This window comes from Penicillium griseofulvum (genome assembly GCF_001561935.1).
Source record: "Penicillium griseofulvum strain PG3 chromosome Unknown contig_84, whole genome shotgun sequence".
Taxonomy (NCBI): domain Eukaryota; kingdom Fungi; phylum Ascomycota; class Eurotiomycetes; order Eurotiales; family Aspergillaceae; genus Penicillium; species Penicillium griseofulvum.
The window spans coordinates 1,414,154-1,428,896 of NW_024467475.1; the positions used below are offsets into that span (position 1 = coordinate 1,414,154).

The 14,743-nt window shown below is 48.0% G+C and overlaps 8 protein-coding genes across 8 annotated transcripts; 4 read left to right on the plus strand and 4 right to left on the minus strand.

Annotated features, from left to right (window-relative positions):
• Positions 1 to 121: 121 nt before the first annotated feature.
• On the plus strand, positions 122 to 1,153 carry PGRI_050640 (uncharacterized protein; the record flags this gene model as incomplete). The annotated part of the gene is made up of 1 exon (XM_040792777.1): positions 122 to 1,153. One exon carries the CDS (start codon positions 122 to 124, stop codon positions 1,151 to 1,153), a length of 1,032 nt encoding a protein of 343 aa, XP_040644744.1.
• An 830-nt stretch (positions 1,154 to 1,983) lies between these two features.
• Positions 1,984 to 2,678, minus strand: PGRI_050650 (FG-GAP repeat domain-containing protein; the record flags this gene model as incomplete). The annotated part of the gene is made up of 2 exons (XM_040792778.1): positions 1,984 to 2,506; positions 2,674 to 2,678. 2 exons carry the CDS (start codon positions 2,676 to 2,678, stop codon positions 1,984 to 1,986), a joined length of 528 nt encoding a protein of 175 aa, XP_040644745.1.
• Positions 2,679 to 3,402: 724 nt separating this feature from the next.
• Positions 3,403 to 4,779, minus strand: gel1 (1,3-beta-glucanosyltransferase gel1; the record flags this gene model as incomplete). The annotated part of the gene is made up of 1 exon (XM_040792779.1): positions 3,403 to 4,779. The coding sequence occupies one exon, from the start codon at positions 4,777 to 4,779 to the stop codon at positions 3,403 to 3,405; it is 1,377 nt and encodes a 458-aa protein (XP_040644746.1).
• A 1,136-nt stretch (positions 4,780 to 5,915) lies between these two features.
• On the minus strand, positions 5,916 to 6,701 carry PGRI_050670 (sterol desaturase family protein; the record flags this gene model as incomplete). The annotated part of the gene is made up of 1 exon (XM_040792780.1): positions 5,916 to 6,701. One exon carries the CDS (start codon positions 6,699 to 6,701, stop codon positions 5,916 to 5,918), a length of 786 nt encoding a protein of 261 aa, XP_040644747.1.
• Positions 6,702 to 8,732: 2,031 nt separating this feature from the next.
• PGRI_050680 (tyrosinase family protein) lies at positions 8,733 to 9,975 on the plus strand (the record flags this gene model as incomplete). The annotated part of the gene is made up of 4 exons (XM_040792781.1): positions 8,733 to 8,872; positions 8,929 to 9,054; positions 9,100 to 9,222; positions 9,270 to 9,975. The coding sequence occupies 4 exons, from the start codon at positions 8,733 to 8,735 to the stop codon at positions 9,973 to 9,975; spliced, it is 1,095 nt and encodes a 364-aa protein (XP_040644748.1).
• Positions 9,976 to 10,522: 547 nt separating this feature from the next.
• PGRI_050690 (putative GPI anchored cell wall protein (Dan4)) lies at positions 10,523 to 11,542 on the plus strand (the record flags this gene model as incomplete). The annotated part of the gene is made up of 1 exon (XM_040792782.1): positions 10,523 to 11,542. One exon carries the CDS (start codon positions 10,523 to 10,525, stop codon positions 11,540 to 11,542), a length of 1,020 nt encoding a protein of 339 aa, XP_040644749.1.
• Positions 11,543 to 12,192: 650 nt separating this feature from the next.
• pex4 (putative ubiquitin conjugating enzyme (UbcJ)) lies at positions 12,193 to 12,751 on the minus strand (the record flags this gene model as incomplete). The annotated part of the gene is made up of 2 exons (XM_040792783.1): positions 12,193 to 12,533; positions 12,592 to 12,751. 2 exons carry the CDS (start codon positions 12,749 to 12,751, stop codon positions 12,193 to 12,195), a joined length of 501 nt encoding a protein of 166 aa, XP_040644750.1.
• A 203-nt stretch (positions 12,752 to 12,954) lies between these two features.
• Positions 12,955 to 14,253, plus strand: PGRI_050710 (endonuclease III domain-containing protein; the record flags this gene model as incomplete). Its single annotated transcript, XM_040792784.1, has 1 exon — positions 12,955 to 14,253. The coding sequence occupies one exon, from the start codon at positions 12,955 to 12,957 to the stop codon at positions 14,251 to 14,253; it is 1,299 nt and encodes a 432-aa protein (XP_040644751.1).
• Between the last annotated feature and the right edge of the window lie 490 nt (positions 14,254 to 14,743).

The window sequence follows — 14,743 nt, forward strand, 5'->3', positions numbered from 1 at the left end:
CTATATAAACCTGCTCTGCCCAGCACCTAGCTAAGCCAGTCAGACATCAATTCCCAAACAAGAATCAGAAACACTCAATTTTCAAATCCACTTTTATATATTCATTCTATATTTCAACACCATGTCCACCCCTTCTCCCTTGAAGAGACTCGTGCGTCGCTTCCGTCGAGGAAACACCGACGGCGCTGGAGATGGCACGGGTGCAAAAGGCACAGCAGCTGCCGCACCTGCTCCCAAAGGCAAGAAGCGCAAAGGTAACGCCGGCGGCGAACCGGCAGCCAAACGAGTTGCCACTACGCCCAATCCAAAAGCTGCAGAAGAAGCACAAAGCCCATTGTTGCCAGAGTCATCCACAAGTTTTAGAACGATCGGGGCTTCAATGCATGCGGCTGCAAATCCCGACCGAATTCGCTTGTTCGATGAAGCTCCCTCGCAAGCAGAGATAACCCAGTATCAACGTGACGGGGTTCAATATAAACATTGGATGGCCAATACCAACCCAACTGGGCCTGCATCTATAGTACCCCTGTCGACACTGACCATAAACGCTCTTATCCAGCCCGTCCCGCCGAATAATCGGCCACTATTTGAGGTAAAGAGGTCATCATTCGAGGCCACGCCGGAAGAGATCAGAGAGAGTCTCAGATCGACGAATATTCCTGTAGATTCAGAAGCCTGGCGCTTTTCACATCTAACGCATTGGAACAGAAACTCGCCGTGTTACAAGCATTACATCATACAGGGTGCTATCATTGCTAGTGAGATTTTTAGAAGAGGGTATGGGCCGCAATGGAATGATGTTGCTTTGGCTTTGTATAAACAGGCTGCTCACGTTGATACTCTCAAGTATATTTTCTTCACGAATGTTGAGAATGAAGAGACGCAACCTTTGTTGGGGTATGTTATTTATCCAACTCGAGATTGGAATATCGAGGGTAATTTAATACCCCCGGTTATCCGTACTTGGGATATGAATACTACAACCTTCGAGCAAATCCTGGGAACACAGATTGGGAGAAGTGCCGCTCGGCTGGTGCTAGGGGCTTGGCCGGTAGGTACGCATCAGATTACTAGGATTCATACTTGGTATTTGAGAACGGATTTACATATGCGGTTTGATATTGAGCCGATTGTTGCTGCTCCAAACCCTTGAGTCCATTTTACGGGTTTTCTCTGACGACTAGGTACACGGATGATATTATGCACTCCAAGTGACTCCTTGGTTATTCTATAGATCCTTGAGTTGCATACCTACATATATACCGACGTGGGCGTCCAGCGGACAGAATTTGGCTTTGTCTAATAGTTATATAGTTGATGCTTTGGACAAACGATAGTTTGCCCTTTAGATATATCAATAAATACTTTCATGCAGATTTAATAGAGCATGTGTATAGAAGCTATAGATTCACAGAGCCACTTGTACCATTAGGGCTACCAAAAGGATATCAGGGGTTTGAAGAACCACGTAAATACAGAGCAACAGGCTGGTGAGATACTTTCGTCAATGCGAATCAGTAGAATATATAAACCATGATCTGGATGTTCGATCTAGATGGTAGTGGAATGATCTTGCCTCAGAATACGATAATTGAAGCGTCGAATTTTTTGGTCAAATTTAGTTATTGCGTATAAAAAGCATGTGTAGATGATGAGCACCTAACTAAGAACTTTTCGCTAATCCTAGCTACAGGTACAAAATCTTGGAAACCGCTCACCCGGCCGCCTATAAACTCGTGGCCAGCGGTTAGAACATTGAAGCTCCCCGACAAGATCTAGAAAATGGGCCCCAGCGTAATACCTGTAATATATACAATTACAGCGGTATTTGGGCCGACAGACCTGAGTTTCTGTCTCTTGACAGGCCGAATTTCGGCCCATCTGCCAGGTCTATCCCCGGCCCTGTCCCGAGCAAGACACCCACAGAATCGGGATCGGTATTCACAACCGCAATATCGAGATGAGCATCTCCATTGAAGTCGCCTACGCAACACCTATCGGTTTAGGCACTGTGGGGAGTGTGACTTGTGGTTGGAAGCTTCCTAATCCAGTCCCGAGCAAGATACTCAATGAATTGTGACGAGGCTGTGAAGCCACGATGTCAAGATGGTCATCTCCATTGAAGTCGCCTAGTGCAATATAAAATGGAAGGTTCATAGGGAGTATGGTCTGCGGTTGGAAACCCCCTGATTCAGTCCCAAGCAAGACGCTCAATGATTCGTCGATCAGATTTGAAGTCACGATATCGAGATGCCCATCTCCGTTGAAGTCGCCTGTCGCAACGGCATGTGCACCAGCCCCGACGGGGAATGTGGCTTGTGGTTGGAAGCTCCCCGACCCTGTCCCGAACAAGACGCTCGTTGAGTTGTCCGCGTAACTTAGAGCCACGATATCGAGTTGGCCATCTCCATTAAAGTCGCCTACCGCGACACCCTGTGGATTACGCCCCACGGGAAATGTGACAACCGGCTTGAAGCCACTGATCCAGTCTCGAGCGAGAAGGGTACTGCATTGCCCAGGTCATTCGCAGTGGCAAGGGCACAGCAAAAAAGGGTAAAAAAAACGAATGCCATTGTTGCAAAATTTGTTTGCTTGAATCATGAAGTAATCGAATTGTTAAGGCAAGAGGGACCCTGTTGTGCTGTTTGTAGTAACAAGGAAAGATCGATGTACTCCATCGGCTGTAACGTCAAATATATAGGATAGGCTCAGGTGCTCATTATTGAATTGATTCAATAAGTTTGTTATTAGAAGGTCAAAACTTGAACGTGTTCCTTAAAATGCTAGAATGCTACAATGTTAATCATTTGATAATGTGGTAGTCAAGCATGTAGGGTTGTAACGCACTCTCGCCTGTTACATAGGGCTCCTAACTATCTTCTCTATAGACATAACAGATGCAACCGTGAAAGGAAATTAAAGCACGCAGAATATTGAGCGCTAAGGGTACTGAGACTGCTGAGACTCGAGGACGGGGACAGGGACGGGGACGGGGCCGGGGATGCGCGGTGGAGGGTGCCTAAGTACGAAAATAAGGAATTTGTAGAGTATAAGGAGTAATCATGGAGAATCGTACGATTCTTTTGTGATCAAAATGCGTATCTTTTTACTAAACTAGAATTATCATGGTGGCAGAATACATGGCAGTATACAATGGAGGGGATTCAAATTCGCAATCCCCTAATTAAAATCGTTGGTTACTAATACAAGAATATGAGCAGTTCAGCTCTGTTTCATTTCAAACTAGGCGCAGATACCGAAAACTGCTATACACCAACTAAAGCATCTCGCCATCCCCCATTTGCAAAGCCTATGATCACAGGGTGAAAAAGGCATAAAAAAAGATACATGTCAAGGAGAATCGAAAAGATATAATCAAGCCCCTTCATAAAGGTAGGAGCATTACAGGAGGATGAAGCTAGCACCGAACACAGTCGACAGGACAGTGACCATGCCGAGGGCAGCAGGGGCGAAGCCGAACTGGAAAGGCTTGATGGAAGCGGCAGCGCCGGGGGAGCTGGTGCTGGAAACGGCAGAGCCGCTACCAGTGGCAGCAGAGACTTCACCAGAGCCCTGGGTGGCATCACCGGAGGAGCGAGTACCGGAGTTCTGGCTGCCCTTACCGGCGAAACCCTCACCCTTACCGGCACCCTCGGTCAGGTACTTCTTGGCGGGAACGGGCATGGCGGGGAGGATCTCGGAGTCGACGTCCCAGTTGGGCTTCTGCATCTTGGGGCAGCCGGAGGCACCACCGGTGGAGTTGTAGCCACCGTCACCCTTGGGGTTGTCGGTGCCCTCGAAGGACTTCTTCAGAGCCTTGTAGTCCTTGTTGGGGGTGACCTTGTCACCGTCGACCTTGACGAGACCGTACTTGTTGTCGCTCTCGGTGTACTCGTAAACCAGACCGCCGGAGTAGACGGGGGTCATCTTGTCGGAGTAGAGGGCCTTGACCTCGTTGAACTCACGGGTGTTGATGTTGCAGCCGTACTCGGAGAGGAAGAGGGGGAGTCCGTAGCCAGTGAAGTTCTTTACCTTCTGGTCCCAGCCGGAGGTAGTGAAGGAAGAGGGGTCGCACCAGGAGTAGTCGTTGAAAGCGAAGAAGTCAGAGCGCTCGTCGTCGGTACCGCAGTTCATGTACTCGGCCATCTCGAGACGGTTGGTGTCGACATCAGCGGCGGAGTATCCGACGGGGACGGCACGGAGCTTGCGGGCGCGGAGGAAAGTACGCATGTCACGGGTGACGGCCTTAACGTAGGGGGCGGCCTTGGAGGAGGGACCGTCGTTGATGACCTCGTTACCGGAGAAGAAGGCAAGGGTGTTGTCGTACTTGGCGAACTTCTCCATGGTGGCGAAAATGTACTGGAGGTAGACGTCGTTGTAGGAGATCTCGGGGTCCTTACGGTTGAGGGAGTACTTGGGGGTGTTGACGTCGAGAACAAGGTAGATGCCGGCCTCGGCGAGGGCATTCATACACTCGTCGTGGTCCTTGGAGTTATCGACAGAGTAGACACGGATAGTGTTGAGGCCCAATTCCTTGAAGTTCTTGATGTCACGCTTGCAACCCTCGACATCAGCGATGGGATCGCTGAGGTCGGAAGAACCACCGGGCTGGTAGTCGACACCGCGCATGTAGAAACGCTCATCTCCCTTGAAGAAAGCGTTACCCTTAACAGTGATGGGGGTGATATCACTGGCACGGGCCTTGATGGTTGCAGCACCGAGGACGGTTGAAGCGCCCAAGGTGATGGCCGTAGCCATGGAGGCGACTGTGGCCTTCATAATGTGTGAATAAGTGAAAAGAGCGAAAAATTGGATATGAACGAGAGTGGGAAAATAGAAGCGCTCAGAGGATTAAAAGAGTGAATGACAGACTGAGAAACGAAAGTGAGGTCAGAAAGAATGAAAAGGAAGAGAGAAAAGGTAAGGGATGAAAGGAGTTATGAGGCCAAGACCCGGCAAATGGGCTGTGCTACTGCCAAGGGTCCTATGTACATTGGGTCTCTGCTTTGTCCTGATCAGCAAGGGTCATATTAAGTGGACTTTTTTATGTGGAGCTGACCCTGAATAAAGGTATTTAATAGGTTGATTGAATTATTTATTTATTTATTTGGTATCAGGTCAACATATGATGTAGTGGTATAACAATTGTGTGTCACTATAAATATGTATAAAGTATGGAATATGTACTTCTTACACTTAACATGATTGTACTATGTTATACCCCATAACTCCATATACTATATCAACTCCCTAAACTCCTAAAACCCTGAGTGTGGAGCCCTAGCTTGGCAATGACGCATCTAATCTAGGTCGATCGCACTTCAGGGGTCTTGGGGTTGATATTCCATGTTATTATAACTCTAAGGGGCCAATGGTCAATAGGGGTTAAAGATCAAATGTGTTCAAATTCTAGAATTGAATGAACTCCTTTGCCAATTTTATTCGCTAAAACATTCTCTCGGCAAAACCCACACAAGCGCCATGGCACTCATTTTCAAACGGTCTATACATAGAACCTGAGACACTTACAGAATGCTACTCTGTTTGCATCCGATATTTTTATCCTGGGTGTTTCAAATAGTACATTGTACCCCATACATTATCCAGAATATAATTAATACTTCAAATAGATCTTCTAAAAACCCTACAACATCGACCTACAACAGTAGACATGGTCCATGATTCTAAAGTTCAAAGTGTCTCACTGATTCCATATTCTTGGCTTCCAGACTTTTGAGACTTCCAGACTTTCCGTCGGCCCCCTGAACCCCCGGGCCCCGACTATAAATATCCGTCCAAGACAAAAACGAATTGTTGGCATTCGGTCTCGACTAAAATATACAATCTCATTGGTTCAAATGAGACAGTTTGCCTGCTACCTATCCTACCAGGTCCATTATTTACACACCTAAATACTATTCAGCACGCCGTTTCTTCAATTTATCCGTCCCATGCACCCAATCCAACAACCCCAACGATCCATAATTCAAATTAAACTTCTCATGATGAAGGTCATGCATCTTCGCCTTCTGACAAAAGAAATCATACCCACTATGAACAGTCGCCGTATTAACCAACTCATAAGCCAAAAACACCCAAAAAGTCACAACATGACTCCCCAGCAACTGCGGTGGCAGAGAAATAGGCAACGTATTAGCGAAAATATGCTCAATCGGATGAGCAAACTGCGCAGCCAACGCAATAGGAGCCGTGAATCGATGATGCTTTTTATGGATCCGGACGTAGAGGGAGGGTATATGTAGAAGTCGATGACTGTAGTAGAATAGAGCTTCGCGCATCAACATGCTGAGAATGACGTCGCGGAGGATCTCGACTGGGGCTGGGAGGGAAGTCTCGATGCGATATGTTGATTTAAGGCCAGCTTTGCTGGCTGCGGATAGTAATGTCAGATGGATGATAGATGCTAGGAGTTGGTTCTGGAGGACGACGAAAAAGCAGCGGGCGATCTCGCGACGGGTGGGTTGTTTGGGTGCGGGTTGGATTTTATGGCGCTGGGAGAAAGTGGGCGCGACCACGTCCAGGAGGGTATAGCAAATTGATGGGAGCCAGAAGGTGAGGAATTGGAGGAGAAGTGTGCCCACGAATTCGATTTTCTGGGGTGAGTACTTGGATACGATGTCGGCCCAAATGGCTGCGGCTTGGGGTAGCACCTGGTCCAGGATACTTTTTGGGACTTCCATGGTTGTGCATGTATGTCTTTGTGAGACGGGCAGGATCTAGGGTTAGAGTTAAATGTGCGTTTGGTTTTCTTCACACTTCGTGTGTCTGCCTCGGTTAGTTCCCCAGACCCTTTCCCCCGCATCTAGTGCCGATCGTCGTTCTGCTCGACGCCATGTGAGAAAGTTTAAAGATCGGAGATCTGTAACTTGCGATCGTCTATTCTCTGGACTGAAGACATATGAGAAAGTTTATCTCATGAACACGCAACAAACTGGAAGACGCTGAAACCGAGGGAAAGAAGCTGGGAGCGGCCTGAGCGTGCCAAGTGTGAAATGTGTGAATGCATATTGCAAACCAAAAGACTAACCTCTAAGGCTAGCATAGGGTTCAATATTTGGTCTTTAAATAAATATAAAAGTAAGCATCGCTAGTTCCAGATGTCCTTATAGGATCATCTCTAGAACACAGCAACATACTCTGAGGTCTCATCGCCGACACCAAGCCTCTCACCAAGCCCACAGTATTTTGCAAACTCCTCGAACCCACCTCGGCTCGAGTATCAAAGGGTGGGACTGTGTGGCTCGCAGCTAGACGTCCGATGCAGAGCACTGAGCAGAAGATATAGGCCGGTTTCCAACACCGAGCCTACTTGTATCGCCCGAGACCGAGCAGTATGTTCTCCTCAGGGCAAATCCAGGTACACCTCTCTCTTGTCCAATCATTCATACGTCTAGTATGATATGCATTCCTGCGACAGCAACGGATGTGACTAGTGCTGCAGCAATTGTGCCCTAGAGGGCAGTTTTTGATATGGGCGAAACCGCAAAGGCACCGTTTATATCCCGCCTAGACTGTTGCTGGGCCATGGCCCATATCGGTAATTTTCAAGCTCTTGTTCTCACCCAGTCGATGGCAGCAGGATGATCTCATGCGTACGACGTATACATCCTGTGAGATCGAAGGGAAGGATTCTAGCATACGTCAAGGTGAAATGAAGTACAACCGATTTTGTATCTGGATTTAGTGTTGGCTTGCTAGGATAGTTCCGGTGTTGTGGTTTCATTCTTTTGTGTTATCACACGCTATGACTAACTATCTCTGCCTTGTGTGTGATATAAATGCATCTCAAGTGGTCGATATCCATCAGGTCAATGCGGGAGTTAACGTTGTCAGCTTCCAACACGACCTCGAATCTAGAGCCGTGATCAAGCATGTGATATCTGCACCATGACAGATTAGCAAACTTAGGTCGTGCCTACAGTACGCAGTCGCAGTACGGAGTACAGCAATGTATGTTTCACTCTCTGTGACGTACTCTAATTGTGGGGCGAGCCGGTCTAACGCGGTACGGTGTAGTTCCTACTACAACGGTCCAGGTGAATTGGTCAAGTTAAGTTTACACGTATTCAGCCCCAGAGAGAGAGAATAGCTGGTGGCCTAAAGAGTCAAAATGGAAGGCCACTGCCTTATCTGACTACTTGAATACGATGTGCGTTGTCGGGTATCGATTACCATAATCAAGGTCATCCAATTGGCTATGGCCTTGCATTCACGGATACGGTTGCCAATTCCATCCCATAACAAATGCAGCCTCAGTTTCAGCATCGACTGTTGTAGAAGTCCCTCTCTACCCCACTCAGACAGGGGCCAAATATACACGTTGAATCCGGATACAATTCGCCACACAGGTATCCAGCCATCTACCAAATGTATGTTGTATGTCAGATAATTGGCTTGCAGCGTTAGGGCCGATCTCTCGATGGTCGGTCTGTTTCGAGAAAAATACACGGAATTCTCCGTACGAGGCACTTCTGTAAAATGACAGCTCACAAAGAGACCAGGGACCTGCACTAAGTTTTATTCCGAGTTTCCAAGCTCGCTAAAATGTAGACTAAACTAAAATGCTCCGTCGACTTACATATATCAAACAAGGGATACTATCAGGATTTATTAGCGCGATGGGAGGTCAGGAGTTCCTTATAAACTGTGTTCATGGAGGTAGAGAGAATTGAAGATTTTACCTGCCATTGGAGATTTTTCATTGGGACAGGATGGTTGGTTTTTATCGGTTTTTCTTGGTTGTTGTCCTGGGGGTTTTTGTTTCGGCAGCTGATATCTCTCTATTTGATATCTTTGACATCTCCCTTGCCAAACAGTGTGAAGAACATAATACCGCTGTGAGGAAGGAATGGTTTGTGTTTTTTTTTTTTCTTTTCCTTGGGTCAATTGATAGCTGACAGTATGTAGGGGAGAGTTAAAGCGAGCCGAGCGCATCAACTATACGAATGCAGTATTGTGTATGCAAAGGCAGCCCCAGCATCTTCCAAGAGAAGAGTACCCGGGAGTGCAGAACCGGTTCGATGATTTTGTGGCGTAAGTACCCTCAATTATGCTAGGGACTCTGTACTAACCGTATAGCACTCATATCAATTACACACTCAATGTTCACCTTAGTGGTCTGTTCCTCCCGTGGCACCGTCACTTCCTCTGGCTCTGGGAGAGAGCTCTGCGAGAAGAGTGTGGTTACACTGGATATCTCCCGTAAGTACTATTTACCACCACACCCAACCTATAATAACACTCCTCAGATACTGGAACTGGCCATTATGGTCGGAAAACCTAAAAGTCAGCCCACTCTTCGACTGCAGCGACAGCTCCCTCTCCGGCGACGGTGAATACAATTCCGAAGAAGAAAGCATCTCAGGCGGCGCAGTAACAATCCCACGAGGATCAGGCGGTGGCTGTGTCCGATGCGGACCATTTAAGGACATGAAAATCCACATGGGACCATTTGACCGCAACATTGCCTCATTCACGGAACTCCCCGCTCCAGGCTTCGACTACAACCCGCGCTGCTTCAATCGAAGTTTGAATAATTTCGTCAGCAGCAATTACGATAATGAGACCATCGTCGACAGACTCCTAGCCGCGAGTAATATCTCCGATTTCCAGCTCGTGATGGATTACTGGCCGGCGCGACCGGGTGGGGTTCTGGGCGTTCATGGCGGCGGACATTTCAGCCTCGGAGCGACCCTCCAAGATCTGTTCACGTCGCCGCAAGACCCGGCTTTTATGCTCCACCACGGTATGATTGATCGGTTGTGGAGTATTTGGCAAGCGAAAGATGAGGATAATCGATTTGCAGTTAATGGTACGAATAGGATTCTAAATCCTCCTAATGCGACAATTGTTACGCTTGGGATGGAGATGGAATTCGGTGTTCTTGATCGGTCTCGGTCGGTCGGGGAGGTTATGGATCCGACTGAAGACCGGTATTGTTATTCGTATACTTGATTCTGTTGCCTTGCACATGTTAAACTCCGAAGTCGTACCGAGAAGGGAATTCAACTATTTCCATGGATATAAACAATTAATAACCAAGGAAATAGATGACCCCCCCTTTTCCATCCTAATGGAGTAAAAAAGAAATAATGACATACGACTTACATACTATTGTTAGCGATGAGACCAAACCAATAATGGTGGATCTTTATGCATAGTCTCCATTTATATTACCTCGTAACTATTTACAAATCCATAAAGATCAAAAATAGTTCGATATCCAAGCTTTTAGGCCGATCCGAGACATTTGATAGGTTCCGTGGAAATGTTCTTCATTATCGTTTTTACTAGTGCGAAAAAACAAGATACCCAAGATAATATTTGAAAAGAAAAAAAAAAAAAACAGTTGGATACTCAGGTACTTGCCACTCTTGGTGGTTCTTTCCTTCTTTCTTATTTACTTTTAATAATCTTAACTTACTCACCTTTCTCGCCTTTTTATAACTTAACCTCTTCAACCATCTTCCCTTATCCGCAGATCCATCTTCAGCCTCTCATAATGTTCCGTATCAGCCTTATTCAATTGCTTTTAGTCGCACTGCTGGCTCTGTCAGTCTTGGCAGATGTCAAGGGGACACAACGTGAGTCTCTCCAAGAAGCCCTTGTCGACATCAAGGCAGCTTCGTTCCATGATGCCCTACATAATCTCTCCGCCAAATTCCGTCATGGTATCTTCCCGACTGACTTGCATGCCGCTAAAGCCCTACAAAATGAAGAGCCAGCCATTGCAAGCTTGGTCAAGCTTGCTAAGCGCCAAAGCAATGCCACTTCCAGTCCTGAGACAACTCCGGCCCCGCTTCCTGTTGTGACTACTTCCAGCACCGAATCAGCCGCTGAACCGTCCACCACCTCGTCTGCTGAGACTAGTGTGACCAGCTCAGCCTCTCCCACTGAGCCAACTACCAGCGCGGAGCCTACCACTACCTCGGCCAGCTCTACCAGCTCTACCAGCTCTACCACCACCAGCTCTGCATCGGTCCCCAGCGAGACTCCAAGCCAGACCTCCACGGCCACGACTGAGACCACTGCTAAGCCAACCACTTCCACTACTCAGTCAGTCACTTCCACTACCCAGTCAGTCACTGCCACTACATCCTCTACTACATCCTCTACTGCATCCTCTACTGCATCCTCTACTGCATCGTCCGTTACATCCTCCACTACATCCTCCACTACCCAGACTACTCACACGACGACCAGTGCTCCTTCGACTCTGACCACTACCACGAGCACCTCATCCACCTCCACCCGCTCAACTACCTCTTCCCGTACCACGGAAGACACCACCAGCGAGCAAACCAGCTTGAGCACCTCCACCTTCGAGAGCACCACGACCATGCCCGACGGTACTCTGAGCACCATCACCTCGATCACTGTCATCACCCCAAAGGCCACTGGCAAGCCCACCGCCACCGCGAAGCCCGGTCTGCAGACCAATGCCGCCGCTCTGCCTACCGGCATGGCCCGTGAGGTTGTCGCCATGGTTGGTGGTGCCGTCGTGGTCGCAATGGCTCTGTAATTGATCAAAACTCTACCTTTCTTGCCTTGCATTATTATCATTTCGAACGGCGTTTTACATCTCGGCTCTGCATTTCATGACTATTGTCATTGTACTATCTTTTCGCATGACCCGTGACGACCTACTTATGTCTCTCCTTATTTCTTGGGCGTTGGGCATTGTGCCGAATTTGGCATTTTTATCAGCGTCGAACATTTACAGCGCACTACACACATGTGATTACTTTTAGTCCATGTTTTAATCTTCGCTTGAAGATAATCAAAATCGTGCTCTTTAGCAAATTCATTGGCTCTTTGTATACTTTCGTGTTTAAAGTAGGTTCGAGGTATGTACGATGATCGGAATGCTGGAAGTACATTCATAAAAGTCTAGGTAGAGTACATAGGTTAAAGGTATGCAAGAATTGGCTCAATTATTAAACTCATTGCCTCATTGAATATAAAGATGCATAGATATGTATGTAGAGGATCAAATGCAAAAATTGGCTCAATTATCAAACTCATTGCCTCATTGACGTAAAGATTCATTGACTCGTATGCAAAATAGGGGCAGGGTATCCAAGATGATCGTTGTATGCAGAGCGATATAGTGTGTGTGTAGTCAGCGGTATCGAACGAGCGCCAAATGTCTCAGCTGGTCCGAAACCACCATCACCGTCCAGCACTCACACCTTCCTCCCACCGCTCCGCTTCAGTCCAGTACCGGATAAAACTCTCCCAAGCAACAATATCACCGTTGCGCAGTAGAACTGCGACATCAGGATTCAGTGGCGAATCTAAATTTGGATCCATCAACAACTGCTGAATAGTTGTGAGTGTGCCCGAGAGACCCCCAGCGCCAGCCGGACTCCATTCTGAATCTAGCAACGACAAGCAGATCTTGCCTGTTTGGAATTCAATATTCGGATGCACGATCTTGGTCGTGAAGCGGATGTTCGGTGGTGTGTAAGGATAATCCGTAGGAATTGTGATATCAAGGTGCCAACGTCCACCTGGTGGCATGTTAGGTCAACTGCAGTAGGCCCAGAAGTTTGTTATATGCGCACTTACCCTCGTACGGTGTCCCATTTGGACCTTTCAATACAGCTTCCCAGCGTAGCAGGTCCTCGTCATTGACAAGACGTAGGTACAAATATGTGTCATTCTCCTCCTGGCAGCTCATCAACTCAGTCATGAGCCGTTGTCTTGTGTTAATTCGTTTGGGCGCCATGTCGAATGTGATTGTGGAAGATTATAGTGTGGCGGCTCAAGGAGTTGGGAAAGTCATCGGCCCTGCGATCGCCGAGGCTGACCTCGGGAAGTTCTGCCCGGCCCACCCATGGATCACCATCCGGGGATTCTCACGTGAAATTGCATTCCGACTTTCTCGGCCTGAGCTGTTTTCTGTCTGCTCTTCAATCTCGTGAATTCGCCATGCGCACTTCTCGCACTTCCAAAGAGACCGCGAAGGTTCTGCAGGCCCTCTCGCCCCCTATCCGACGAAAAACGCGCAACTCCAATGTGAGCGCTTTGAAAGGGTTCGCGTACAACGCGAATGCGACTCCGACAGTCAAGACAGAGCCGGAAAATGGCTCGGTGACATCCAGTCTATCTGCCTTCAAAAGTGACGATGAATCCTCTTTCTCCGAGCTCTCCGAGGCCGACACAGCGGATATCGAAGACCTCCTTGAACCGCCATCGAAACGCCAAAAACGCAACGCAAGCCCTTTAAACCCACGAGTCCTCAAACAGAGTACAAGTTCTCGCACACCCCGAAAAGTGATAGTCAAGGATGAACCCGACCAGAAACCGACACCCACATCCAAACAACGACCCACACCGACTCCCAAACAAAGACGGCTCCCTGCCCGTGAAACACGCGATATCGACGGCTCAATCAAGGTCGAGCCGCCATCCAACTGGGAGACGATATACGAAACCGTGAAAAAGATGAGGGCAGCCAATCCGACTGCACCGGTAGACACAATGGGCTGCTCGGAGCTATACTGGCGTGGATCATCAGCAAAAGACCGTCGATTCCAGACACTCATTGCATTGATGCTCTCATCCCAGACCAAAGACACAGTAACAGCGGTAGCGATGCAACGTCTTCACACTGAGCTGGGAGACGGCACTCCAGCCGAAGATGTCAAAATCAAACTGGAAGAGGATGATTCAAAACCCGTCGACAGTACCCTAAACCTAACCAACATCCTAGCTGTCGATCCGACGCGACTAAACGAACTAATTCGCACAGTCGGCTTCCACAACAACAAGACAAAATACATCAAATCAACCGCGCTGATCCTGCGAGACCAGTACAACGGCGATATCCCTTCCACTCCGGAGGGACTCATGGCACTTCCGGGCGTTGGACCTAAAATGGCATACCTCTGTCTGAGCGCGGCATGGGGTAAACACCTAGGGATCGGTGTCGATGTGCATGTCCACCGTATTACCAATCTCTGGGGTTGGAATAAGACCAAGACGCCTGAGGAAACGAGGAAGGCGTTGCAGTCGTGGCTGCCACCGGATAAATGGCATGAGATTAACAAGTTACTTGTTGGGCTTGGGCAGACTGTCTGTCTGCCTGTTAAGCGTCGCTGTGGAGATTGTGATCTGGCTGGCACGCGACTTTGTAAGAGTGAGATTCGGGGGCTTGAGCCTACGGTTCTGAAAGTTAAGAGAAGCCCTGAGGTTGATGAGCCCAAGGTTAAGATTGAGGCTCTATGAAGGAACTTCTCTGCTTGTGGATTGCTGGTTCAATTTATACAAGTCCATCTTCTCTGGAGGTGAGAGCGTGGCGTCAGCACATTCGCTATATTGGTCTATATTATTGTTCCTCGTTGAAGGAACCCACCATCTGAAACCATGGCTTGGAGCGAGAATCACTGCGTGTCATATAGCCTAAACCTTGCTAATCTTTTCATACTATTTTTGGTTGTTTGAATGGTTGGTCGACTTGGGCACCACCGTTGTGTTCCTAAATCATCGTTGCCGCTGTTGGTCTCTAGGCACAATTCTCAGCACTTCGATGTCACCTATCACATGTGACAATAGTCAAAGATGAGTGAGGTGTTTGTTCCTCAACCAACTTCAGGGCCCAGGATGGGGCTGAGCAAGGGCCCAATCTCCTACATGGTCTGTCAATGGTCTATGCATAAGTGTACTATATGAAGGAACAGTGGTTAGCGGAAACCACATAGAAAATGTCATTTCTATA